The 20137-nt window shown below is 51.1% G+C and overlaps 1 protein-coding gene across 1 annotated transcript in view; it reads left to right on the top strand.

Annotated features, from left to right (window-relative positions):
* The first annotated feature begins 19501 nt into the window (after window positions 1–19501).
* YWHAG (tyrosine 3-monooxygenase/tryptophan 5-monooxygenase activation protein gamma) overlaps window positions 19502–20137 on the top strand; it is a 31703-nt gene continuing 31067 nt past the window's right edge. Inside the window, exon 1 of the mRNA XM_047714149.1 lies at window positions 19502–19794. Coding sequence (XP_047570105.1) covers window positions 19708–19794 — 87 coding nt within the window. The 5' untranslated portion in view covers window positions 19502–19707. The remainder of the gene's footprint in view (window positions 19795–20137) is intronic.

Here is a 20137-nt window from a genome sequence, read left to right as displayed (position 1 = left end):
AGACAGTGCTTATGCTCTGGGGAAACTCACATAATAATCGCTTGCTGACTTGCTGTCCCTGAGTAGGACAGGCTTTCCCGAAACTCAGCCTGTCCCACTCAGAACTTTTGTCACCTGTACCTAAACCTGAGTTTCCCTGTTCGGTAAGTAACACTACCAATCACTAGCTTAAGCCGGGAACCTGGGTGTTATCCCCAGCAATCCCCACCCCCCAAAACTAATTAGTTACCAAACGCTACTAATTCTATCTCCCAAACCTTGCTAGAATCTGCTTACTTCTCTCCATCCCACATTTCTCACCCCAGCTTCTTCACTGGCTCCCTATCTCCAGCCCGTTCCCCACACCACAAGAACAGTGGGCTGTTTACAAACCTAACGCTGCCACTACCCTGCTCAAACACCTCCCATGGCTCCCTAGTGCTCTTCCTCAACTCCTTAGCTCAATTTGCAAGGTCCTCTCCAGCCTGGCTCTGCCTGTGTTTCCAGCATCTTCTCTTGCCACTTGCTGCCAGGTTCTTGCCAGACTGAACTACTTTCAATTCCTCTAATGTCTGGGCTCCCTTCCCACCGGGCCTCTGCACACGCTGTTCTCTCTGCCTGGGCTACACGTCACCCTCTCCTCTCCTTCCCCTGAGTCAACTCTAATTTAGCCTCATGTCTTAGCTTTCCTTTTCTCCAGAACGCCCTCTCTGATGCCTCCTCCTCCCGGTGTGGATGAGGCACAGCCAGCCTCATACTCTGTACCTCCCCAGGGACAGCACTCACCCCTACCGAGACTGCTGACTTGGCTGTCTCTCCTACTAGCTCAGGGGGCCTTTGAGGGCTGTGGCTGGAGCTGTCATGCCCAGCTTCGTGCACAGGATGCCATGCACAGCAGCTGGTCAAATACTAGTTGTCGGGTGAGTGAAGGACATGAGTAAATATTTCTAAAGCCCTTGTGTGCAGGGCCAGGCTCTGGGGCTCAAGAGCAAGAAAAGACCCGGACCAGCTTCCTGTTTGCAAGGCACAGAGATGACCTTCAAGAGGAGGAGAGACCAATGATAAGCCACTGAGCATATCCATAATCAGAGAATTTGAGCTAGTGATTAGTGTTCTAAAGAATATAAAGTGGGTGTTGTGGTAAGGACTGGGTGGTCAGGGAAGGTCCCCGAGGAGATGGGGCTTGAGTTGGGCCTCAGTAATGAGAGGGAGGTGGCCATGAACCTTTTGGCCACGGAAAAATTTTGGGGAGGAACATTCTAAGTCCTTCAGTGGGGATTTAGCTTGGCCTGAAAAAGGGCCAGACACTTGGGGCTTTCTAAGTTGTGGGGAGCTTTATTCTAAGGGCAATGGGAATCCATTGGAAAATGGATGACACAGGTGCCCCAGATGGCAGTCTCTTGAATACCTTCCACCTCTTTCAACTTTTTTTTTAAAGATTTTTATTTATTTATTTATTTGACAGAGAGAGAGAGAGCACAAGCATGCAGAGAGGCAGGCAGAGAGAGAGGAGGAAGCAGGCTCCCTGCTGAGCAGAGAGCCCGATGCGGGGCTCGATCCCAGGACCCTGAGATCATGACCTGAGCCGAAGGCAGTGGCTTAACCCACTGAGCCACCCAGGCGCCCCCTCTTTCAACTTTTTGAGGGCGCCTTGCCTCTTAAAATTTACTTAAAAGGACCTAGTCACGGGGGCACCTGGGTGGTTCAGTTGGTTGAGCATCTGACTCTTGGTTTTGGCTCAGGTCATGATCTCAGGGTCTTGACATTTAGCTCAGACTCCAAGCTGGGTGTGGAGCCTGGTTGGGATTCTCCCTCACCCTCTGCCCCACCTTCCATCCACACATTGGCACTTGGAAGAAAAAGAAAGGAAGGAAGGAAGGAAGGAAAGAAAGAAAGAAAGGAAAGAAAGAAAGAAAGAAAGAAAGAAAGAAAGAAAGAAAGAAAGAAAGAAAGAAAGAAAATCAAGTCAGCTGGGTATTTCCCATTAGAGTAAGGATACCCAGAATCCCTACCAAAAACTCCAGGAATTCTTCAGAAGCTTGGACTCTGCCGAGCACTCCTGACGTTTGCTGAATTTTGCTTGCTTGCTTGCATTCCTTTCTCCCTTTCCTTTCTTTCCTTTCCTTTTCCTTCCTTCCTTCGATATATTCATTTATTTGAGAGAGAGAGAGAGCACAAGCAGGGAGGGGGCAGGGAGAGAGAGAATCTTAAGCAGTCTCTGCACTGAGTTCAGAGCCCTGAGTGGGGCTTGATCCCACAACCACAAGATCGTGACCTGAGCCAAAACCAAGGTTTGGACGTTCAATTGACTGTGCGCCACCCAGGCGCCTGACTCTGAATCTTTTATCTGCTTTTGCCTCTCCTGTAATTCTCCTTTCCCTTGTTCACTAAGCCCTTCATTCCTGGTTTCACCAATTCTGGGCTGTACCTATAACACACTTGGCTGGTGATTTGGAGCAAAGGCCCAATGAAGAGCTGAAAATTGAAAATTAGATTTTTTTTTAAGATTTTTAAGATTTATTTGAGAGAGAGAGAGAGATCACAAGCAGGAGGAGAGGCAGAGGGAGGAAGCAGACTCCCTGCTGAGGAGGGAGCCTGATGCAGGGCTCTATCCCAGGACCCTGAGATCATGACCTGAGCCAAAGGCAGAGATATAACTGACTGAGCCACCCAGGCGCCCTAGATACTTTGTTTTTACAAAGCCCTTGTATATTCATACACACCACCACTGCTACCTCCCCCCCATTCACATTTTCAGATACTTTTCACTCATTTTTCTCTACTCTAGCCCTAACAGCCTATGCCAGTGCTAGGACCCTCCTTTTCTCCTATTACCTCTTTCCTTCTCCTCCCTGTTTTGCAAGCCCTCTGACTGCCACACTTTTGCTCATTGCTTTCTTTTCTTTTCTTTCTTTTTCCCCTAAGATTTTTGTTTATTTAATTTGAGAGAGAGCAAGAGATAGAGAGAGCACAAGCAGGGGGAGTGGCAGAGGAAGAGGGAAAGGGAGAAGCAGGTTCCCCGCTGAGCAAAGAGCCCAACGTTGGACCTGATCCCAGGACCATGAGATCATGACCTGAGCTGAAGGCAGATGCTTAACCAACTGAGCCACCCAGGCGCCCCCCTTTTTTCCCTATTTAAATAACAGTTTTATTGCAATAAAATTCAGTTGTCACAAGGTTCACCCTTGTAAAGTATACAGCTCAGTGTTTTTGTTTTTGTTTTTGTTTTTGTTTTTGTTTTTAGTGTATTCGCAGAGTTGTGCAACCATTGCCACTACCTAATTTCAGAACATTTCATCCCCCTTCCCCCCAAAAAACCCTTACACCCATTAGCTGACACTCCTCATTCCTCTTCCCTCAGCTCCTGGCAACCACTAATCTACTTTCTGTCGCTGTGGATTTGCTTATTCTGGACATTTAATAGAGACAGAGCCATGCAATATGAGGCCTTGTGTCTGGCTTCTATCACCTAGAATAATATTTTCAATGTTCATCTGCATTAAAGCGTGTATCAGGACGTCATTCTTTTTTCTGGTGAAATAATATTCCTTTGTATGGACGCAATCAATTGTGTTTATCCATTCATCTGTTGATGGACACTTGGGCTGTTTGTACCTTCTGGCAATTATGACTAATGCTGCAATGCACATTGGCGTGCAAGCATCTGAGAATTTTTCAGTTCTTTTGGGTATGTACTTAGGAAGAGAATTCCTGAGTCATGTGGTAATTCCACCTCTAACATTTTGAGGAACCACCAACCTATTTCCCACAGTGGCCGCACCATCTCACATTCCCACCTGCAGTGCTCCTGGGTTCCAACTCTCCACATCGTTGCTAACTCTTTTTTTTTTTTAAGATTTTATTTATTTATTTGACAGACCGAGATCACAAGTAGTCAGAGAGGCAGGCAGAGAGAGAGAAGGAAGCAGGCTCCCTGCTGAGCAGAGATCCTGATGTGGGGCTTGATCCCAGGATCCTGGGACCATGAGATCATAAGGCAGAGGCTTTAACCCACTGAGCCACCCAGGTGCCCCCATCCTTGCTAACTCTTATCGCTCCCTCCCCATTAAAAAAATAATAATAAAATGAAATCTAAAACAAAAACAAACCAAAAAATTTTAGCCGTCCCAGTGGTTGTGAAGTGCTATTCTCCTGGTTTTGATTTGCATCTTTTTTTTTCTTCAAATTTTTATTTAAATTCTAGTTGGTTTACAGTGCAGTACTGGTTCCAGGAAGAATTCAGTGGTTCATTATTTGCATACAACTTTCAGTGCTCATCATAACAAGTGCCCGCCTTAATAGCCATTCCCTATCCCCCGCCTGATTTGCATCTTTTTAATGACATTATGTTGAGTATCTTTCCCTATTCTTATTGGCTATTTATATATCTTCTTTGGAGAAATATCTATTCAAGGCCTTTGCCCATTTTTCAATTGGGTTCTTGCTCATTTTTATGCAGAACTGCCTCGCTATCCTGTCTACCGCCTAGCCTTCAGGACTAGTTTTCCAATGTAGTCCTTTTCGTTTTGCTAATCAAAGCTGGCTCTCCTAATTGAAATTCTGCTGCCTCCCATGAATCTATGTCATTTTTCCTCATTTCACCTTCACAACCTGAGAAGAAGGTGAAATCCTTCTGATTTTACATACAAGTATTTAGGGGTTGGTCAAGGTCACATACCTGATTAACCAGGGTTAGGGATCTGCACCCCAAAGCCCCACCCTGTTCCTACTAACTAGCTGGTCCTATTGTATCCAATGACCGCCCAGGATCCTTCTCTTCTGCGCAGAGAAGAGGAACTACGGACAGAGAAGGGTCTGGACTTTCTCTAAGCCACATAGGGTGATCCGTCAAGCCCATGTAGGGACTCCCATCTCAGACCACTGATCCTCACCCAAGCCCCACCCACTCAGTGTTTGGACTCGGAGAGTGTGGCAAGGCTCGGCCCTTCCGGCCCAGTCGGGTCGCGCCTTCCCGCTGAGTCACCGCCACGACGCGGGGCGGGGCGCGGTGGACCGCGTAGGGGAGGTGGGTAAGATCCCGCCCCGCGTGGGAACTGAAGCCCCACCCCTAGCTCCGCGGTTGCTTCCCGATTGGACAGACTGGGAACGGCCCAGCCAATCACAGCAAGCTGCGGAGTGCCGGTGGGACGCAGCCTAAGGCGAAGAAAACGACCCCACCTCCCCCAGGAATCAGCCCCTCCCGGGCGCGCCCCGCGGGGCTTTTGGGAGCGTCTGGGCCGGATCACTGAAGGGGTGGGGCTGGCCGGAACCTGGGCGGGGAGTCCCGGAGCAGCCCACAACCGGACGGAAAGTAACGCTCGGAAATGGCCTGCAGGAGGTTGGGGTGAAGGCGACCTTTTCTAGTCTGTGCAGCCATTCGCAGTTTAGAGGAGTGGCCCACCAATCGGGCGGGCTCAGGTCTCTACCCTTGTTTTCAGAGGGGAGGGTTGACCCACCCCAGCAAAGGGATGGGGTTGCTGGGTCACACTGAGGATGTGGTCCCTGTTGGCCCTCAGCGTTTTTGAGATGTAGGCAAGGCTGGGAAGGTGGTCTTTGGCTCTTAGTGGTTTCTCAAAGTCAAGGCCGGATAGTCAGCTCGGTCTCTGACGCTAGCCTCTGCTCCTAGTGTGACTTGGTCTGCTTGACCTTACTCTCAAAGATTCCGTGCAGTCTTTCTTCCCTTCCACCTCGCTCAGCTACTCATCAAATATTCTGAGACCCTTCCTTGTGCCATGCAGGGATGAAAAGGTCCATTGCTGGGCTACCAGGTCCATGCCCTGGTCGAGTTTATATTCCAGGCGGGAGACAGAGCAAAAGTTGCATCAAAGCCTGATGAGCATTGCAATGGGACTGAACAGTGTTAAGTTAGGGGCAGGTCCTAGGGGCCCCTAATTTATACTGATTGGGACGAGAGCCCAGGGACTGCTTTGAGAAAAAAGGAACTTTTTAAGGAGAGGAAGAGGAACCTGGCTTTATTGGAATGGGAGGAAAATCGGATGATTAGAATTAGAGGTTCAACCCAGATGGTGGGTTTAGAAGGGAGGAGAGCCATGTAGGTCATTAATGATTATGGAGATTATCCTGAGGGCACTGGGAAGCTAACTATCGGGTTATAAAGGAGAGACATAATAAGATCTGAATTTTACAGAGATCGCTCTGGGCATCCTGTGGAGAAGAGAGAGTTAGTAAGATAATAAGATAGAAGCAGCGAGACCAGTTGGAGACTGATGGATTAATGCAGGGGAAGTGAGGGGGGTCTGGACTTTGGTGAAAGTGGTAGACGGTGAGTCCAGGATGAGAAGGGGGCTCTAATCCTTCCTCAGGCCCCACTCATTCATTCTGTCATTCAGAAAATATTCTGGACCACTCTGAGCCAGAAATGATGCCCAGTCTCCCAGGGAAAGGGGCTCCTCTCTGACCCTCTCAGGGTAGAAGGCAAGGGGTGATGTCTGCAGAGGCGCTGGTTCAGAGCTCTCTGTGACCCCACAACTCCACAGTATTTGGACATCGATGTGGGGGTTCCTATGCTTTCCAACCCTCACCAGGCTTTGACTCCCCTCTGCTGTCAGCCAGGAATTATTATTCCTACCTAGCAGATGGAGAAACTTATGCTCAGAAAGGGGACTGCCCTGACCAAGGTCACTCACCTTGAACTAGAGGCAGACTTGGGAACTGGGTATCGGGGTTTCCATGGCCTCTCTCCTCACTGTAGTCTGGCTACCCACATTTGGGGTGTTTCAGGCTCAGAGACTCCCTTCACACTGTCAGACAGAGGGGCACCTGCTCCCTGCCTCTCTGAGCCCAGCTCCAGCCCCAAGATTGCTATATTATTAGCAACAGCCCATGGCTGCACAGAGCTGTAGAGCCTCTAGCTTGCCAGAAGACTTCATGTGCAATATTTCATTTGATCGTCTGGCCACCCTGGAAAGTGAAGATTATTATCCCGACTTTACAAGTGAAAAGATTGAGGTTTAAAGACAGTAATTATTATGCATCATTGAACTCCACTAGGGTTCAAAAGCATGGAAATACGGATGCATTGAACTCTCACCCCTTGCTACGGGTGCTGGACTCTTAGAAAGCAAAGATAAATGGGATATGGTCTCTGCCCCCAGAGAGGAGACCCATCTATAGGGATTGAAAGCATATACATTCCTAGACCTTGTGTAAGACCCCAGCTTGCAGATGCTTAGAGAAATGTTGTGAGCTCAGAGGAGGAAAAAGGCATCAATCCTATTAGCAGTTCTGGGAAGACTTTTGGAAGAGGGAACATTTAAGCTGGGGTTTGGATAGGTGGGGAGAGGGCGATGGGTCCCTCTATGTCCTCTTCCTGCATTCTGGACTCATCACACCTACCAGATTTCCTGCGCCTAGTAGACATTCAACATTTGAGTGAACAAAGGAGCAAATGTATGGTGGAGAGGCTGGATGGGGCCAGTTTGCAGGTGGCCTAGGTGATCAGGAGTGTCTCTTCCAGCCCCGCCGCTGAGGGCTACTGTCTGGAGCATGCCCCGTGGATAGTTAGGACAGAACCATGAAACTTGCCCTTACCTCGCTGTTGCAGCAGGGTTTGGCACTCAGCATAAGTGCAGGAGGTAAGTGGCGCTGGATAGAGGAGCCCTTAATTGGGGGGATCTTGACCAACTCTGCAGCTCTGGGACCTCAGGTCACAACCACCCTCAGCCCAAACCGCTTGGCCAGATTTTTGGAACTGTCCCCATAGTGAGCCAGGAACAGAAGGCAGCTGTTACCCCTAAGTTCTTGTTGGCCCTAAAGGACCCCTCTGATGCCCCAGGTTACCCAGATCCCTTGTCTCTGTGGGGCAGAATCACTGAGGACTGTGGTAGTGGTTCTCATTTTAGAAATGGGACTGAAGACTGCAGGGGACCCAGTGGCCGAGGAAACCTCTCAGCTAGTAAGGGGCAGAGTGGTATGGGGGTGGGGTGGGGGGTGGCCCTTGTCCCCAAAGCAGTGCCCTCCCCTCCCCTCCTGCTGCCCTTGAGGGAGACCTGAGGGCACGCTCCTCAGTCTGCCTGTGGGGAAACAGAGTCATCTGGCTGGGATTTCTGCGGCACACGCTGTGCAGGTGGAAGAGAGAGCCCAGCTGCCCGGCTGCCCGGCCTGGGGGCCTCTGCCTTCCCAAAGCAGCCATCCATCTTGCACTGATTGGGTCCAGCCCAGCAGCTTCCCGGATGAGCCGTGGGCGCCTGGCCAGCCTGCTCAGCACCTTCTCTCCTCGGCTCTGTCTCAGGCAGTCTGTCTTCTTGTCTGTCCCTCTGTCGACTCCTTGTCTCTCTCCTTCTCTCTCTCTTTCTCTCTGGGGCTTTGTGTCTGCCTGTCAATATCATTTCTCATCTCTTCTTTTTTGTTTTTTTTTGTTTGTTTGTTTTTTTGGTGAGCCTCAGGACCTCCTCCTGCCAGCTCGGCTCCTTGCAAACGCCTTGGGCAAGTCCCCTTCCCTGGGGCTGAGGCCTTGCCACTAGCTCTGTGACTCATCCCTTTGCTCAAACAGCCCATTCCTGGGTGGCATTCCTGAAGCCTGTGGCCTGGTTGCAGTTCGCCTTTTCCCCCAGGCCCTGCCTCCTTCTGGAAGGTTCCAGCATCCACGGGATGCAGCATCTTGCACCAGAGCCTCCTGGGGGAACCTCCTTAACCTCCTGGGCCTCACCCTAGCCATGTGCACTCCCCCAGAATTTTCTGCAGCCCTTGTGAGACCTCTGAGAATGACGACACTCTACTCTCTTGATCCTGACACCTCCCCTTCCGGGCTCCCCTTAGTGTCCCCGAGGCCTCCAGCTCCTGACTCCCTTCTGGCCTCTGTTTCCCTTACCTAGCCCAGTCCTTGGCCCATCTGGACACTCACTCCTCTGATATATTGGGCTCCCTGTCCCCCACACCCTTGGCCATAGCTGACCACTGGCATGCTTTGGGTGATCTCACCTTCACCTTCTCAGCTCAGACTTACACTGCAAGAGCTGTAGGAGAAAAACCACAGGGCTGTGCACACTGGGGCCCTTGTGCCCGTGGCCTCTAGATCCAGCCAGTCCTCAAAGGTCTAGCCTTTCCGGCTCACTTCCCCATCCTCTCCAGACACTTCCTCAAACCTTCAGCCTGTTCTCCAGCTTCTTCCCCTCCTCCTCTCATGACTCAGCAAATGACTTCAGCTTCTCCTCTCTGAGAAAGAGGTTCCCAGGAACCTCCCTGCTTTTCCCTGGGAGGCCCCTCCACCCACCTGCCCTCCCAGCTGACCCCTCCTTTGGGTCTCCTGCCCTCCCCCACCTCAACTCACCCACCTGTCCCTTCCAGTCTCCTCCTCTTCCTGCCACTCTCCCCAGCCTCTCCTCCCAGCATTTAAACAACCCTCAGCCTCCTTCCGACAAATAAAACCCTCCCTCTGCCTGAGCCACCGGCAATACCAGCTTCTCTCTCCTTCATCTAACCATTAAATTACGTATGAAAGCAGTCGGCTCCAGATTTTAATTATTGAACCCCTACCCCTTGCTATCTGAAATGGCTTTTTTTTTAAAGATTTTATTTATTTATTTGACAGATCACAAGTAGGCAGAGAGAGAGAAGGGAGGAAGCAGGCTCCCCCCTGAGCAGAGAGCCCGATGCGGGGCTCAATCCCAGGATCTTGAGATCATGACCTGAGCCGAACGCAGAGGCTTTAACCCACTGAGCCACCCAGGCGCCCCTCTGAAATGGCTCTTGCCTAGGTCAACAAGGGTGCCCTAACTCAAGAGAAGGCCTTCTTTTCTTGTCTTCACATGAGTTTTCTGCAGGCTTCTGGCCCCACGGACACCAGGAATTGAGCACCCCAGACATCCCGGATTGGATGATCACATTGAAAGGTCCCCCAATGATAGGTCTGTGATCAAAGGAGCGAGACTGATACAAAGCGGAGGTCAAGCAAAGCTTTATTTTGCGCCAAGCATGGAGAATCAAACCGATGGGTCGGGGCTGCCTCTTACAGAGAGGGCGACCCCTCCCTGCCTTGCCGACTAACTTTTAAAGGGCAAGGGCCAGGCCACACAGAGGTGGCCAATGAGGTTGCAACACACAGAGAAAGCTGCACGGTCATGTTAGGTCACACGCGGGTGGCCAATTGAATTACAATTCACCCCATAGTAGCTATTTGAACTAGCCTATCATCTTGGTCAGAATTGGTGCCCAAAAGGCACCCAAAAGGCAGGGCCCACACTCCTTGGTAGCTAGGGAGACCGTATGTGCGCCCCACTGATTGGATGTCTCCACCTGGCCCGACTCCTCCCCGCATCCAGGCTCTGTTATCTCCACCTGACCTGACCCACCCTTGTATTTGGGCTCTGTTACCTGGGACTGGACGACCATATTATACTGGTTTCCCGGGCTTGCTTTTAAGTAAGTCCCCTGGGGGGAGGCAGGGTCAGTTTAAGTTTTACTGCATAAACAACAAAACGGCTGCTTAATCCGAGATGGAATTGCTCTAGCTAAATAGGCCCTTACAACATCATTCTGTGACCCCTGAGACACAGGGACCCTAACTTTCCTGGTGCTCCCTCCAGGTCTCCTCCTGAGCCCATCTGCATGGGCCAAACCCTTCAAATTTCTGTTTCCATGCCCCACAACCTGGCCATCTCATTTGGATATTCTTTCTTTTTATTAAATTTTAAATCTTATTAATGTTTTAAATCTAAATTCCAGTATAATTAGCATATACTGTTATGCTAATTTCAGGTGTAAAATATAGTCACTCAACAATCCTATACTTGGATAGCATTGCGTACTTGTCACTTCCCGACGGAACCCATCATCTTTCCCTTAAACCTGCTCTATGTAGCAGAATCGGACCCTCCCTATCCACCCACCTTCCTTGGAGTCATGCTGGGCATCTCCTCCCGCAGCCACTACTACTGCCCTAACCCAGGCCACCTCCTCTTACAGGAACGCCCCCCCCCCCCCCGCCCCAAGTGGGGGCCTTCTTCCCATCCAGTCCGTCCTCTATCCCAGCTGCCAGAGTGTCTGTGTTCTCAAATGCAAATTTGACCCCATCTCTGCCTCACTTAAAACCCCTCTTAGCAGGGCTCCTGGGTAGCTCAGTCGTTGGGCGTCTTGACTTCAGCTCAGGCCATCACCCCGGGGTCCTGGGATCGAGCCCCACATCAGGCTCCCTGCTTGGTGGGATGCCTGCTTCTCCCTCTCCCACTAGCCCTGCCTGTGTTCCCTCTCTCACTGTTTCTCTGTCAAATAATTAAAAATCTTAAAAAACAAAACCAAAAACAAAATCCTCTTGCCTGAAGAATCTGAAAGGCAGCATCTGGTCCATTCTGAGATTCCCAACCTTGGTCCCTCTTGGCACCTTTTTCTTTATCCTCCCCTCCCCGGCACCCCGGAAAGCCCCACGATGTCATAAATAGCCAGGAAAGCCCCATGATCTCATGGGGTGCTTCCAATTTGCCCAGGATCACCTGAGTTCAGATCATTTTAGAGAAGGTAACGAAATGTAAAGGTTTTAGTATTAAGCCAAGTGGCTCGTGTTGGGCTGATGCGTCATTGGTTCCTCATTTTGCAAAGGAGGGACAAGAGTTCCAGAGAAGAGAAGTAATTTGTTTAAGGTTATTCAGCAAGTCATGTGTGGAGCCGGGGTCCTCCGTGGTCTGTTCGCCATCCCAGGGCTTGACTCCAGCCTGGTTGGCCTCAGCCTCAGACAGTGCACCTGGAAACTGCTGTCCCTCCTTCTCCAGAAGGGCCTTTGATCTGCTTCACCCTCCTAGAGACCACCCTCCTTCCCACTCTCAGGAGGGAGCAGGCCGCTCGCTTCCTCCCTCTGTTAGAAATAAACCCAGCTGTGTGTGGGGAGTCAGACTGCCTTCACTGGCTCCCCACACACAGGAGGGAAAGAAAAAGAAAAAGAAAAAGAAAGAAATCTCCACTGACAGTGATGCTTCTGGGCGGTTGATGAAGAGGGGAGACAAATAGAACTCCCTTACACCCCAGCCTCTCCACTTACTAGCTGTCTTACCTGGACAGGTTCCTTTCCTTCTGTGTGTCTTGGATTCGACATCTGTGCTATGGCTTCTCTCCTAGCTATGGGGGCAGGGGAGCAAGCTCTCCTAGATTTTTCCTCCCTTACTGGTTTTTTTTTTTTTTTTTTTTTTTAATTCGCCTACTTTCTCCATTGTCTAGTAATACTGATTTGATGCTGGTGATTACGACTGTTACATTGTTGATTTTATGGATTTTGGTGTGTTCCTTTTTTTTAAGATTTTATTTATTTATTTATTTGTCAGAGAGAGAGAGAGAGCGAGCACAAGCAGGCAGAGTGGCAGGCAGAGGCCGAGGGAGAAGTAAGCTCCCCGCTGAGCAAGGAGCCGGATGTGGGACTCAGTCATGACCTGAGCCAAAGGCAGTGGCTTAACTGACTGAACCACCCAGGTGTCCCTCCCTAACTGGCCTTTCCCTGCCATCTGAGTATTGGAAACTCAGGAGGACTTAGTGGCAGGAGCCCTGATTACGAACCCCCACCCCCCACCCCCCGAGATAGGCCGCTGACACAGCTGATGTGGGGAGTGGCTGCCCTGGGCTTGGACAGCAAACTTCGGCTTGTGATGAAGCGCTCTTTGGCCTCGTGTAATGCTCTGGCCCATGGGACGTCCGTTCTGCCAGGCCTGGCTGTCCAGCTCCTTGGCCATCTCTCCATTCCCATCATGTACCAGGCACTACGGCTGCGGAAAACACATGCTCAAACCTACTCTCCATGCTCAGGGCAACTGTCTTGGTGTGGAAACAGTTGGGCTTCACATGTTGTGGCCTTAAACATAAATGACATTTGGGGAGAAGGGTTTTCCTTTTCCTTGTAATGCTGGGAGGCAAAATGAAGAATGATGGGCAGATGCTCTGGGAACAGGGGTGCTGTCCCACAGAGGAAAGGGGACCTCAAAAAAATAATGAATGGCCTGGGGCTGCCACCCAGGAGATGAGGTGCTGCAGAAGGGGTCCCCCTCCTGAATGAACAGGGATCCTTTTCTGCGGTCCCTTTTGATCATGAACCCCAATCTCCAGGAACACAACGAGGAAGCATGGCTGGTTCTGAAGCCTCGAACAGGCCCCACGCTCCTGAGTCGTCTTGGCTCACTCAAGGCTTGGCGTGGAGGGAGTGCCTCTGGCCCCTGCCCGTCCCCAGGCTCAGAGCGAGGAGTTGCTGCAGAGTATCTGTCCCTTGGTGCAGCCTGGGCTCCTGTCTGCCTGCTGTGTCAGCACCAGCGTTCCTATTACATGACCAAGTGGGATTTGCACTCTGGAAACATCAGTGCCGGGCTGACTCGGCAGAATGGCCAACACGAGAAAATGCCAGTTCCCGTACCCCTTCTAGCCAGCTCTCAGAAGGCCTCATGGCCGCTCCACTTCCTCCTTAGGAAACCTAGCCTGGCCTCCTTCCAAGTCACCAAGGCCTTCTAAGGTCACCCCGGCAGACCCCCTGTGGTGGAAAGAATTCCCCAGGAGCACACAGCTTCCCAGAACCCACTGCTGGAGATCCTGACCCGCCATGTCTAGCTGCACCTGGGAGTCTGCATTCTAGACACATCCCCACAGGTATTGGAAAGCAGTGATGCCCCGCCACGTGGAGAACCACTGCTCAGCATCACCGGGGAGTGGCTGGTCCACCAACCCTGCTTATCTGCTGGTCCTTGACCCCTGATTCCTGTCCCACTTCCTATAGACGCTGCTCCTGTCATCACCATACCATCCCAGCTGATGGAGAAATTGCTTCCTGGAAATAAACAGGAACCGGTGGGCTCTCTGAAGCGAGCAGTCTTCCAAAGACAAAAGGGTCACCTCACTCCGTGTGATCGATGGGCAGGCTGCCACCGAGCCCATCCCTGTCAGTCTCCCATGATTCTGTGCCCTCTGTCAGAGTTGCAGGCATCAAAACATTCCTTCAGACCCCCTCTGCCAAGTCAAAGAATTCATCTGTGTCACTGTCCATTTCGGTGATCAGGATGGAGGTTTCCCATGAAGGTTCAGTGGGGGAACCCCAAAGTCCTGATTGGTGAAGCATTTGGTCCAGTTCACACAGCTGAGTTTTGGCAGAAGATTCTAGCTCAGGCTCCTCTGCTTTGGAATGCCCGTCTCTTGAGAATGGCACAGTTTCTCTCTTTGAGATAATGGCACATTTTTTTTTTTTTTAACCATTTTTACCATGGACAGTTCCTTGGTGTGGTGCCTTTTGAAGTTGGTTCTTTTTAGGGGAATGCGAAACATAAAATGTAAAAATATATTAGTGTTGCCTCGCTGGCTTCATCAGTAGAGCATGTGACTCTTGATCTCGGGGTTGTAAGTTTGAGCCCCGCACTGGGTGTAGAGATTACTTAAAAAAAAAAAAAATTTAAAAATAAAATGTAAAAGGGCGCCTGGGTGGCTCAGTAGGTTAAAGCTTCTGCCTTCGGCTCAGGTCATGATCCCAGGGTCCTGGAATTGAGCCCCGAATTGGCTCTCTGCTCAGCAGGGAGCCTGCTTCCTCCTCTCTCTGCCTGCTTCTCTGCCTACTTGTGATCTCTCTTTGTCAAATAAATAAATAAAATCTTTAAAAAAATGTAAAGATATGTTAGAGTTTTCAAGCTCTCTCTCTTTCTAGCTCAATCAGTTTTAGGGGATTTGAGAGTAAAGCCCTAGATCAGAGAAACTGTTTCGGTAAGGAATGCTCAGCCCCAGAGAGTCAGAATAGAGCATTTCTGCTGGTAGTGAGCTCCCTGTCAACAGGCCCTTTTTTGAAATCCTGTGTCGATGCTTCTTCAAAACGATCCTTTCTGGCTGTGGCCCTATTTGTTCTAGGACTGTTTACAGTTCTGCTTTCCCGAGTTTTTGCAGCAGTTTGGTTGTGACTGCTTATTTTGGGGTAAAACTTTTCGAATCCTCCTCAAGACGTAAGACCATCACCAGGCCACTCCTTTCTTGAAGTGGAGAGTCATTTTCATTGAACCAGACTTCTCTGAACACCCGCACTATGCTAGGCTTGGAGTTCAGAGGTGACTCAGAAGGATCTCTTTGAGGAATCCATTTGTAAGACCTCAGGAAATGAGAGACTCATATAGATAGAAGTGTAATAAGGAGATTCAGACCCCCGGCTGGAAGTGCATAGCATAGGTTGGGGCCCCAAGGAGGAGCCCTCAGTTCAACTTAAAGTGTCTGATTCTGATTCAGAAAGATAGGAGGTAACAGTAGAATGGAGATTAGGGGAGGAGTTTCCAGCAGAAGAAAAAAAAAGAAAGAAAGAAAGAAAGAAAGAAATCTCACCATTTGCATCTAGATGGAACTAGAGGGTATTATGCTAAGCGAAATAAGTCAATCCAAGAAAGACAATTACCATTTGATCTCACTGTTACGTGGAATTTAAGAAACAGAATGGAGGATCATCAGGGAAGAGAGGAAAAAATAAAACAAGATGAAACCAAAGAGGGAGACAAACCCCAAGAGACTTTAAATCATAGGAAACAAACTGAGGGTTGCTGGAGGGGAGGGAGGTGGCGGGATGGGGTAACTGGGTGATGGACAGTAAGGAGGGCACGGGATATAACGAGCACTGGGTATTACATAAGACTGATAATGAATCACTGACCTCTACCTCTGAAACCAATAATACATTATATGCTAATTAATTGAATTTAAATTTTTAAAAAATGAAAGAAAGGAAGGAAGGAAGGAAGGAGGGAAAGGCACAGAGCTACAGCGTCTGGGTGGCTCCGTGGGTTGGGCGTCCACCTTTTGATTTCTGCTCAGGTCATGATCTTGGGGTTGTAGAATCAAGCCCCATGTTAGGCTCTGTGCTCAGTATGGAGCCTGCTTGAGATTCTCTCCCTCGCCCTCTGCCCCTCCCACTCCTGCTATAAATAAATAAGTAAGTAAGTAAGTAAATAAATAAATAAAATATTTTAAAAAAGAAAAGAAAAGCCCCAGAGTTGGAAGAGGGTGCTGCAGGGCCGGGAAATGCCAGTCAAGTGTCCTGTGAGAGATACAGCTAGAGGGGCAGGCAGGGAGCCCTTAGGAAAGTCCTTTAACTCCAGTTGGGATGTATATGCGGAAAGATCTTTCAGATCTTTTACTGGGGAGGCTGGGCAGGTGCTGAAGCAGGAATGGCTGCTGCCACAGGCTAGAAGATCTTAAGAAGCATCCAGTTCTTTTCTTTTACAGATACACTGTCTCAGGCCCAGAGAGGTAAAGTGACTTGCTCAAGGTCACCCAGCAAGATCAACAGCAAAGTCACGCTTCAACGTGTGGGTCCTGCTTCCCAGCCTGGGCTTCTTTCGCTGCTCTACTCTCCTTAGGAAGGTGGGCAACCCACGATTTCCCTGTTGTCCTTGGCCTCTGAATCCGTTATGTGCTCTGCCCCTACCACAGCCCAATCGGCTAGAAGAGTGTTGCGGAATGTTCCCAGAGGACAGGGTGGGGAGTACTGCTGCTGCTGCTACTGCCTCCCCTCCAATCAGGGAGCTTTCTAGCCGCAGGAGGAAGCCAGGAACCAGGGGATGGGGCTGCAGTGATTTATGACTGCACAGAAACAGCAGGACACTAATGTCTTTGGCTGGCCAGCTTGTCTGCCAGCTCAGGCAGAGAGCGTGCATCTAAAGGTCATGTCCTCCAGTACTGGAGATGGGGCGGAGGGTGAGCTGTCCAGGGTGCCCGCCCTTTATCAGGTCCATTACCAGAGGGCAAGGGCCCCCCCTTCCCGAGCAGATGCCAAAGGGTAGACTCGCCCTAGCCTGGGCAGGGAGTCTGGAAGATCTGCCTGGGTTTGAATTCAGGCTCTCAGTCACTGGTGTGTGAAACTTGGCTGGTCACACAGCCTCTCACACAGCCTCTCTGTGTCTCAGCTTCCTGGTCTCCAGAACAGGGATGATTCTGAGCCGCTCAACCCTTGGGACTGAATCATCTCCCAGTTCTGCAGGTACCGATTCCCTGTTTCCACAGCTAAAGAGGAGGAACACGCTGAATCTAGAACAATGACTTGTCACAGCTGGGTGGGGCACTTGGTTTTTATTTTGTTTGATTTCTCACCTCAAAGTTGGAGAAATTAAAACCCTGAGAAGGGACGGGCTTTGCACACAGAGCTGGGGGCTAGGCAGAAGCCAGGAAGCTAGTTTTCCACCTTCCTGTTCCAGGTTTTTTGTGGTTTTTGTTTTGCTTGTTTGTTTTCAGCAGTGGAGAAAGGAGCCAGAATATTAAGCCATTTGCTCTGTGTTATGCCGCCTCTGAAGCAGTCCCCTAAACAGCCAGGGGCTGCGGGGCTGCTGCAGCTTTAAGCTTAGAGTCTTAAAAAAATCAAAAAGGAAAGGAGGGCAGAGCCAGCTCTCCCCTGCACCATTGGAGGGAAGCTTTGATGTGGAGACTGCAGATGTCATTCCTCTTTGGCTTTGGAACATCCTTTTCTTCGCATCTGCTTTATTTTTCCCAAACAGATTTGGCCTGGATTTTTAAAATGGTGATGATTTGTAATGCACATTGGACTGGTGGAGAAAGGAAATGAGGTGGAGAGGTTAGAGAGGCAGCCTGAAATGTACCAGGAAGTTCCCAAGATTTTGTGTCTGGGGCCCAAATCATTGACACCTACAATGCACAGGAGGACGAGCGGGGTTGGCTAATCAGGGCTCATTGCCACGGACCTGTGATGCCCAGGCCGGAATGGCTCAGGCCTGGCCTGCAGGGAGGAAGAGAGAGGAAGAGGAATGACTTGGCCAACACTCATGTAAGAGACAGAAGGAAGTGGGAGGGTTTATTCACCAGCAGGCCTGTATTTTGCTGGGTGTTTGTAGTAAGGGAAGAGAGACTAGATCCCATGGTGGTGGTGGGGAGAGCTATTTCCTCCCTAGAGCCTCTCCTCCACTGAGTCCATCTCCTCCACTTCTGCCAGAGCAGGCTCCCTGAAGTGCATGGATTCCATAATTAATTTATTTCATATGTTCTACATATTTACTGTGTGCCAGGTGCTGTGCTAAGCTCTGAGAAGGCAATGGTAATGAACACAGATGCAAATCTCATCATTTTCTGCCCCTCATTAAGCTCTCTCCGCAGGTTTCCTATTTATTTCAGGATAAAGTCTTCACTACCTTGCCTGCCATTCAGGGCTTCTCATGTTCTGGCTCCTGACTCCATCCCTGGTCCCACTACCCATCACTTAAGGCAACAAACACATTGGATTCTTCGCCTAATGATAAATAAATGCTTCAGGGAGAAACCAGCCTCTGAGTCCTGCTGCCTGTAGCCCCTTCATGCTCTCAAATGCTACACATCCTTTAAGAGAATCCTTCGTTCTAGATTCTCATACACAACACTTCCTATCCTGTATTTTTTTTTTAAACTCCTTATCACTTCCTAACATACTCTACATATGTATCCTTGTATCACCTATATTTTGGGGGGGGTAGGGATTTTTTGTTTTGTTCCTCGCTCTCCCCCCATTGCTTAGAACAGTGCTTGGAACACAGTAGGTGCTCAACAGATAATTGCTGAAAAAAAATTAAGCAGATAAAATGTACAGTCAAAACTGCAGGTGTGTGAGCTACATGGGATGTGGAAAAGGGAAGCATACGAGTAAGAATTTGCCAGCCTGACCTCTGTGTGTAAGTCCTAGGTGGGGAGGGAAGGGTTGGTTAACCCTCAGATACAACCACACCTTAAGCATGCAGTAGGCTCTTGGCAACAGAATTGAATCTTTGACACCCCACCCTGGAGAGGAAGGATCTCCCCAGGGGTCAGCCTGTGGACAGCTGCATCCTTTCTGTAAATTAACCAGAATGCCTGGCCAGTATTTGTCCTTCCATGTTTTCACCCCTTCGGGTCCACGAACCTCAACGTGGGTATGGGGAAACAACCTTGTGGGGGAGGGTGACAGTTTAGCTCCCAATATTAAGCTCCTTAATTCAATGCATCCCGCAGCGGGGCAGTACCCTGGCATGTCTGGATCTGCGGCGGACGCGCGTCCTGTCCTCTGTTCCTCTCTGGCCTGCTGCTACTTTATCTTAGAGACAGGGGCCAGGGCTGAGGTCCTGGCCCCCTCCCCTCGTAATTTCCCGGAGAATATGGGGCGGGGCCGTGAATCAGCACTCGCTCGGACTGATGCAGCTTTAGTCCCCGCCAGGGGTCCCCAGTGGCCGCGGAATTAGAACCCCCCCACAACTTCGCCACCGCTCACGCGCTATGACCATTGGGAGTTGTAGTCCTGACCGCCCCTTTGTCCTTGATTTCTCCAGCGTATCACCCAACTGCTGGGTGAACTACAACTCCCAAGGGCCCACGCACTGGGCCTGACAGGGCGGAGGTGTGAGGGGGTAGTTTGTAGGGTAGTCTGGAGAAATTGGGGCGCAGGAATCCGGGCGAAGTGAAGAAGGGGGAGCACTGGCAGGGGGTCGGGGGAAGAGGGGGACGCCCAGAAAGGGGCCGAAAGCTCAGCTGGGGAGGGGAAGCCCGAGAAGCGGAAGAGCCGGGGCGGGGCCGGGGCGGGGCCGGTTGCGTCACGCGGCGTGGGCGGGGCCGCAGGGGGTTGTCCGCCCGCCGCACGCACAGCAGCCGCAGCCGCCTCGCGCCCGGTCCCGCGGTCGCAGCTCGAGCCATAGTCTCCGCGCCGCCGTCGTCGCCTCGGCTGCTCGCTTCGTGGGTCGGCCCCTCCGGCACACGGGCTCCAGCCGCACCGCATCCGCCCTCCGAGCCCTTCAGGTCGCCCCGGTCTCTTCACCCGGCCCGACCCAGCCCGCGAAGATGGTGGACCGCGAGCAACTGGTGCAGAAAGCCCGGCTGGCCGAGCAGGCGGAGCGCTACGACGACATGGCCGCGGCCATGAAGAACGTGAGTTTCTCCTCCCCTCCCCCCGCCTCGCCCCAGTCCCTTCGCAGACACCGGTCTTCGCGTGGACGGCCCGGGGACTAGTCGCCAGTCGCGACTGCAGCGTTGACCGCCCCTCCCCATCCACTCGCGGGGCTGGGAGGGCCCCGACAGCGATAGGGACTCGAGCTGTGACGCGGCCTCTCCTCGAGCGTCCCCCAGGGCCGGCGGCGCTGCCTCGTAGGCCCTCCCCGGGCTCGGGCTGGAGTGGGATCTTGCAGGGCTGGTCTCGGGATCGGGGTCCCTGGCCCCGTGTCTCCTGGTCCGCTGGGGACCTGAGCGGGGGCCGTGAACATCCTTTGTGCCC

This window comes from Lutra lutra, chromosome 18, assembly GCF_902655055.1.
Source record: "Lutra lutra chromosome 18, mLutLut1.2, whole genome shotgun sequence".
NCBI lineage: Eukaryota > Metazoa > Chordata > Mammalia > Carnivora > Mustelidae > Lutra > Lutra lutra.
This window is presented reverse-complemented; position numbering and strand designations above follow the sequence as displayed.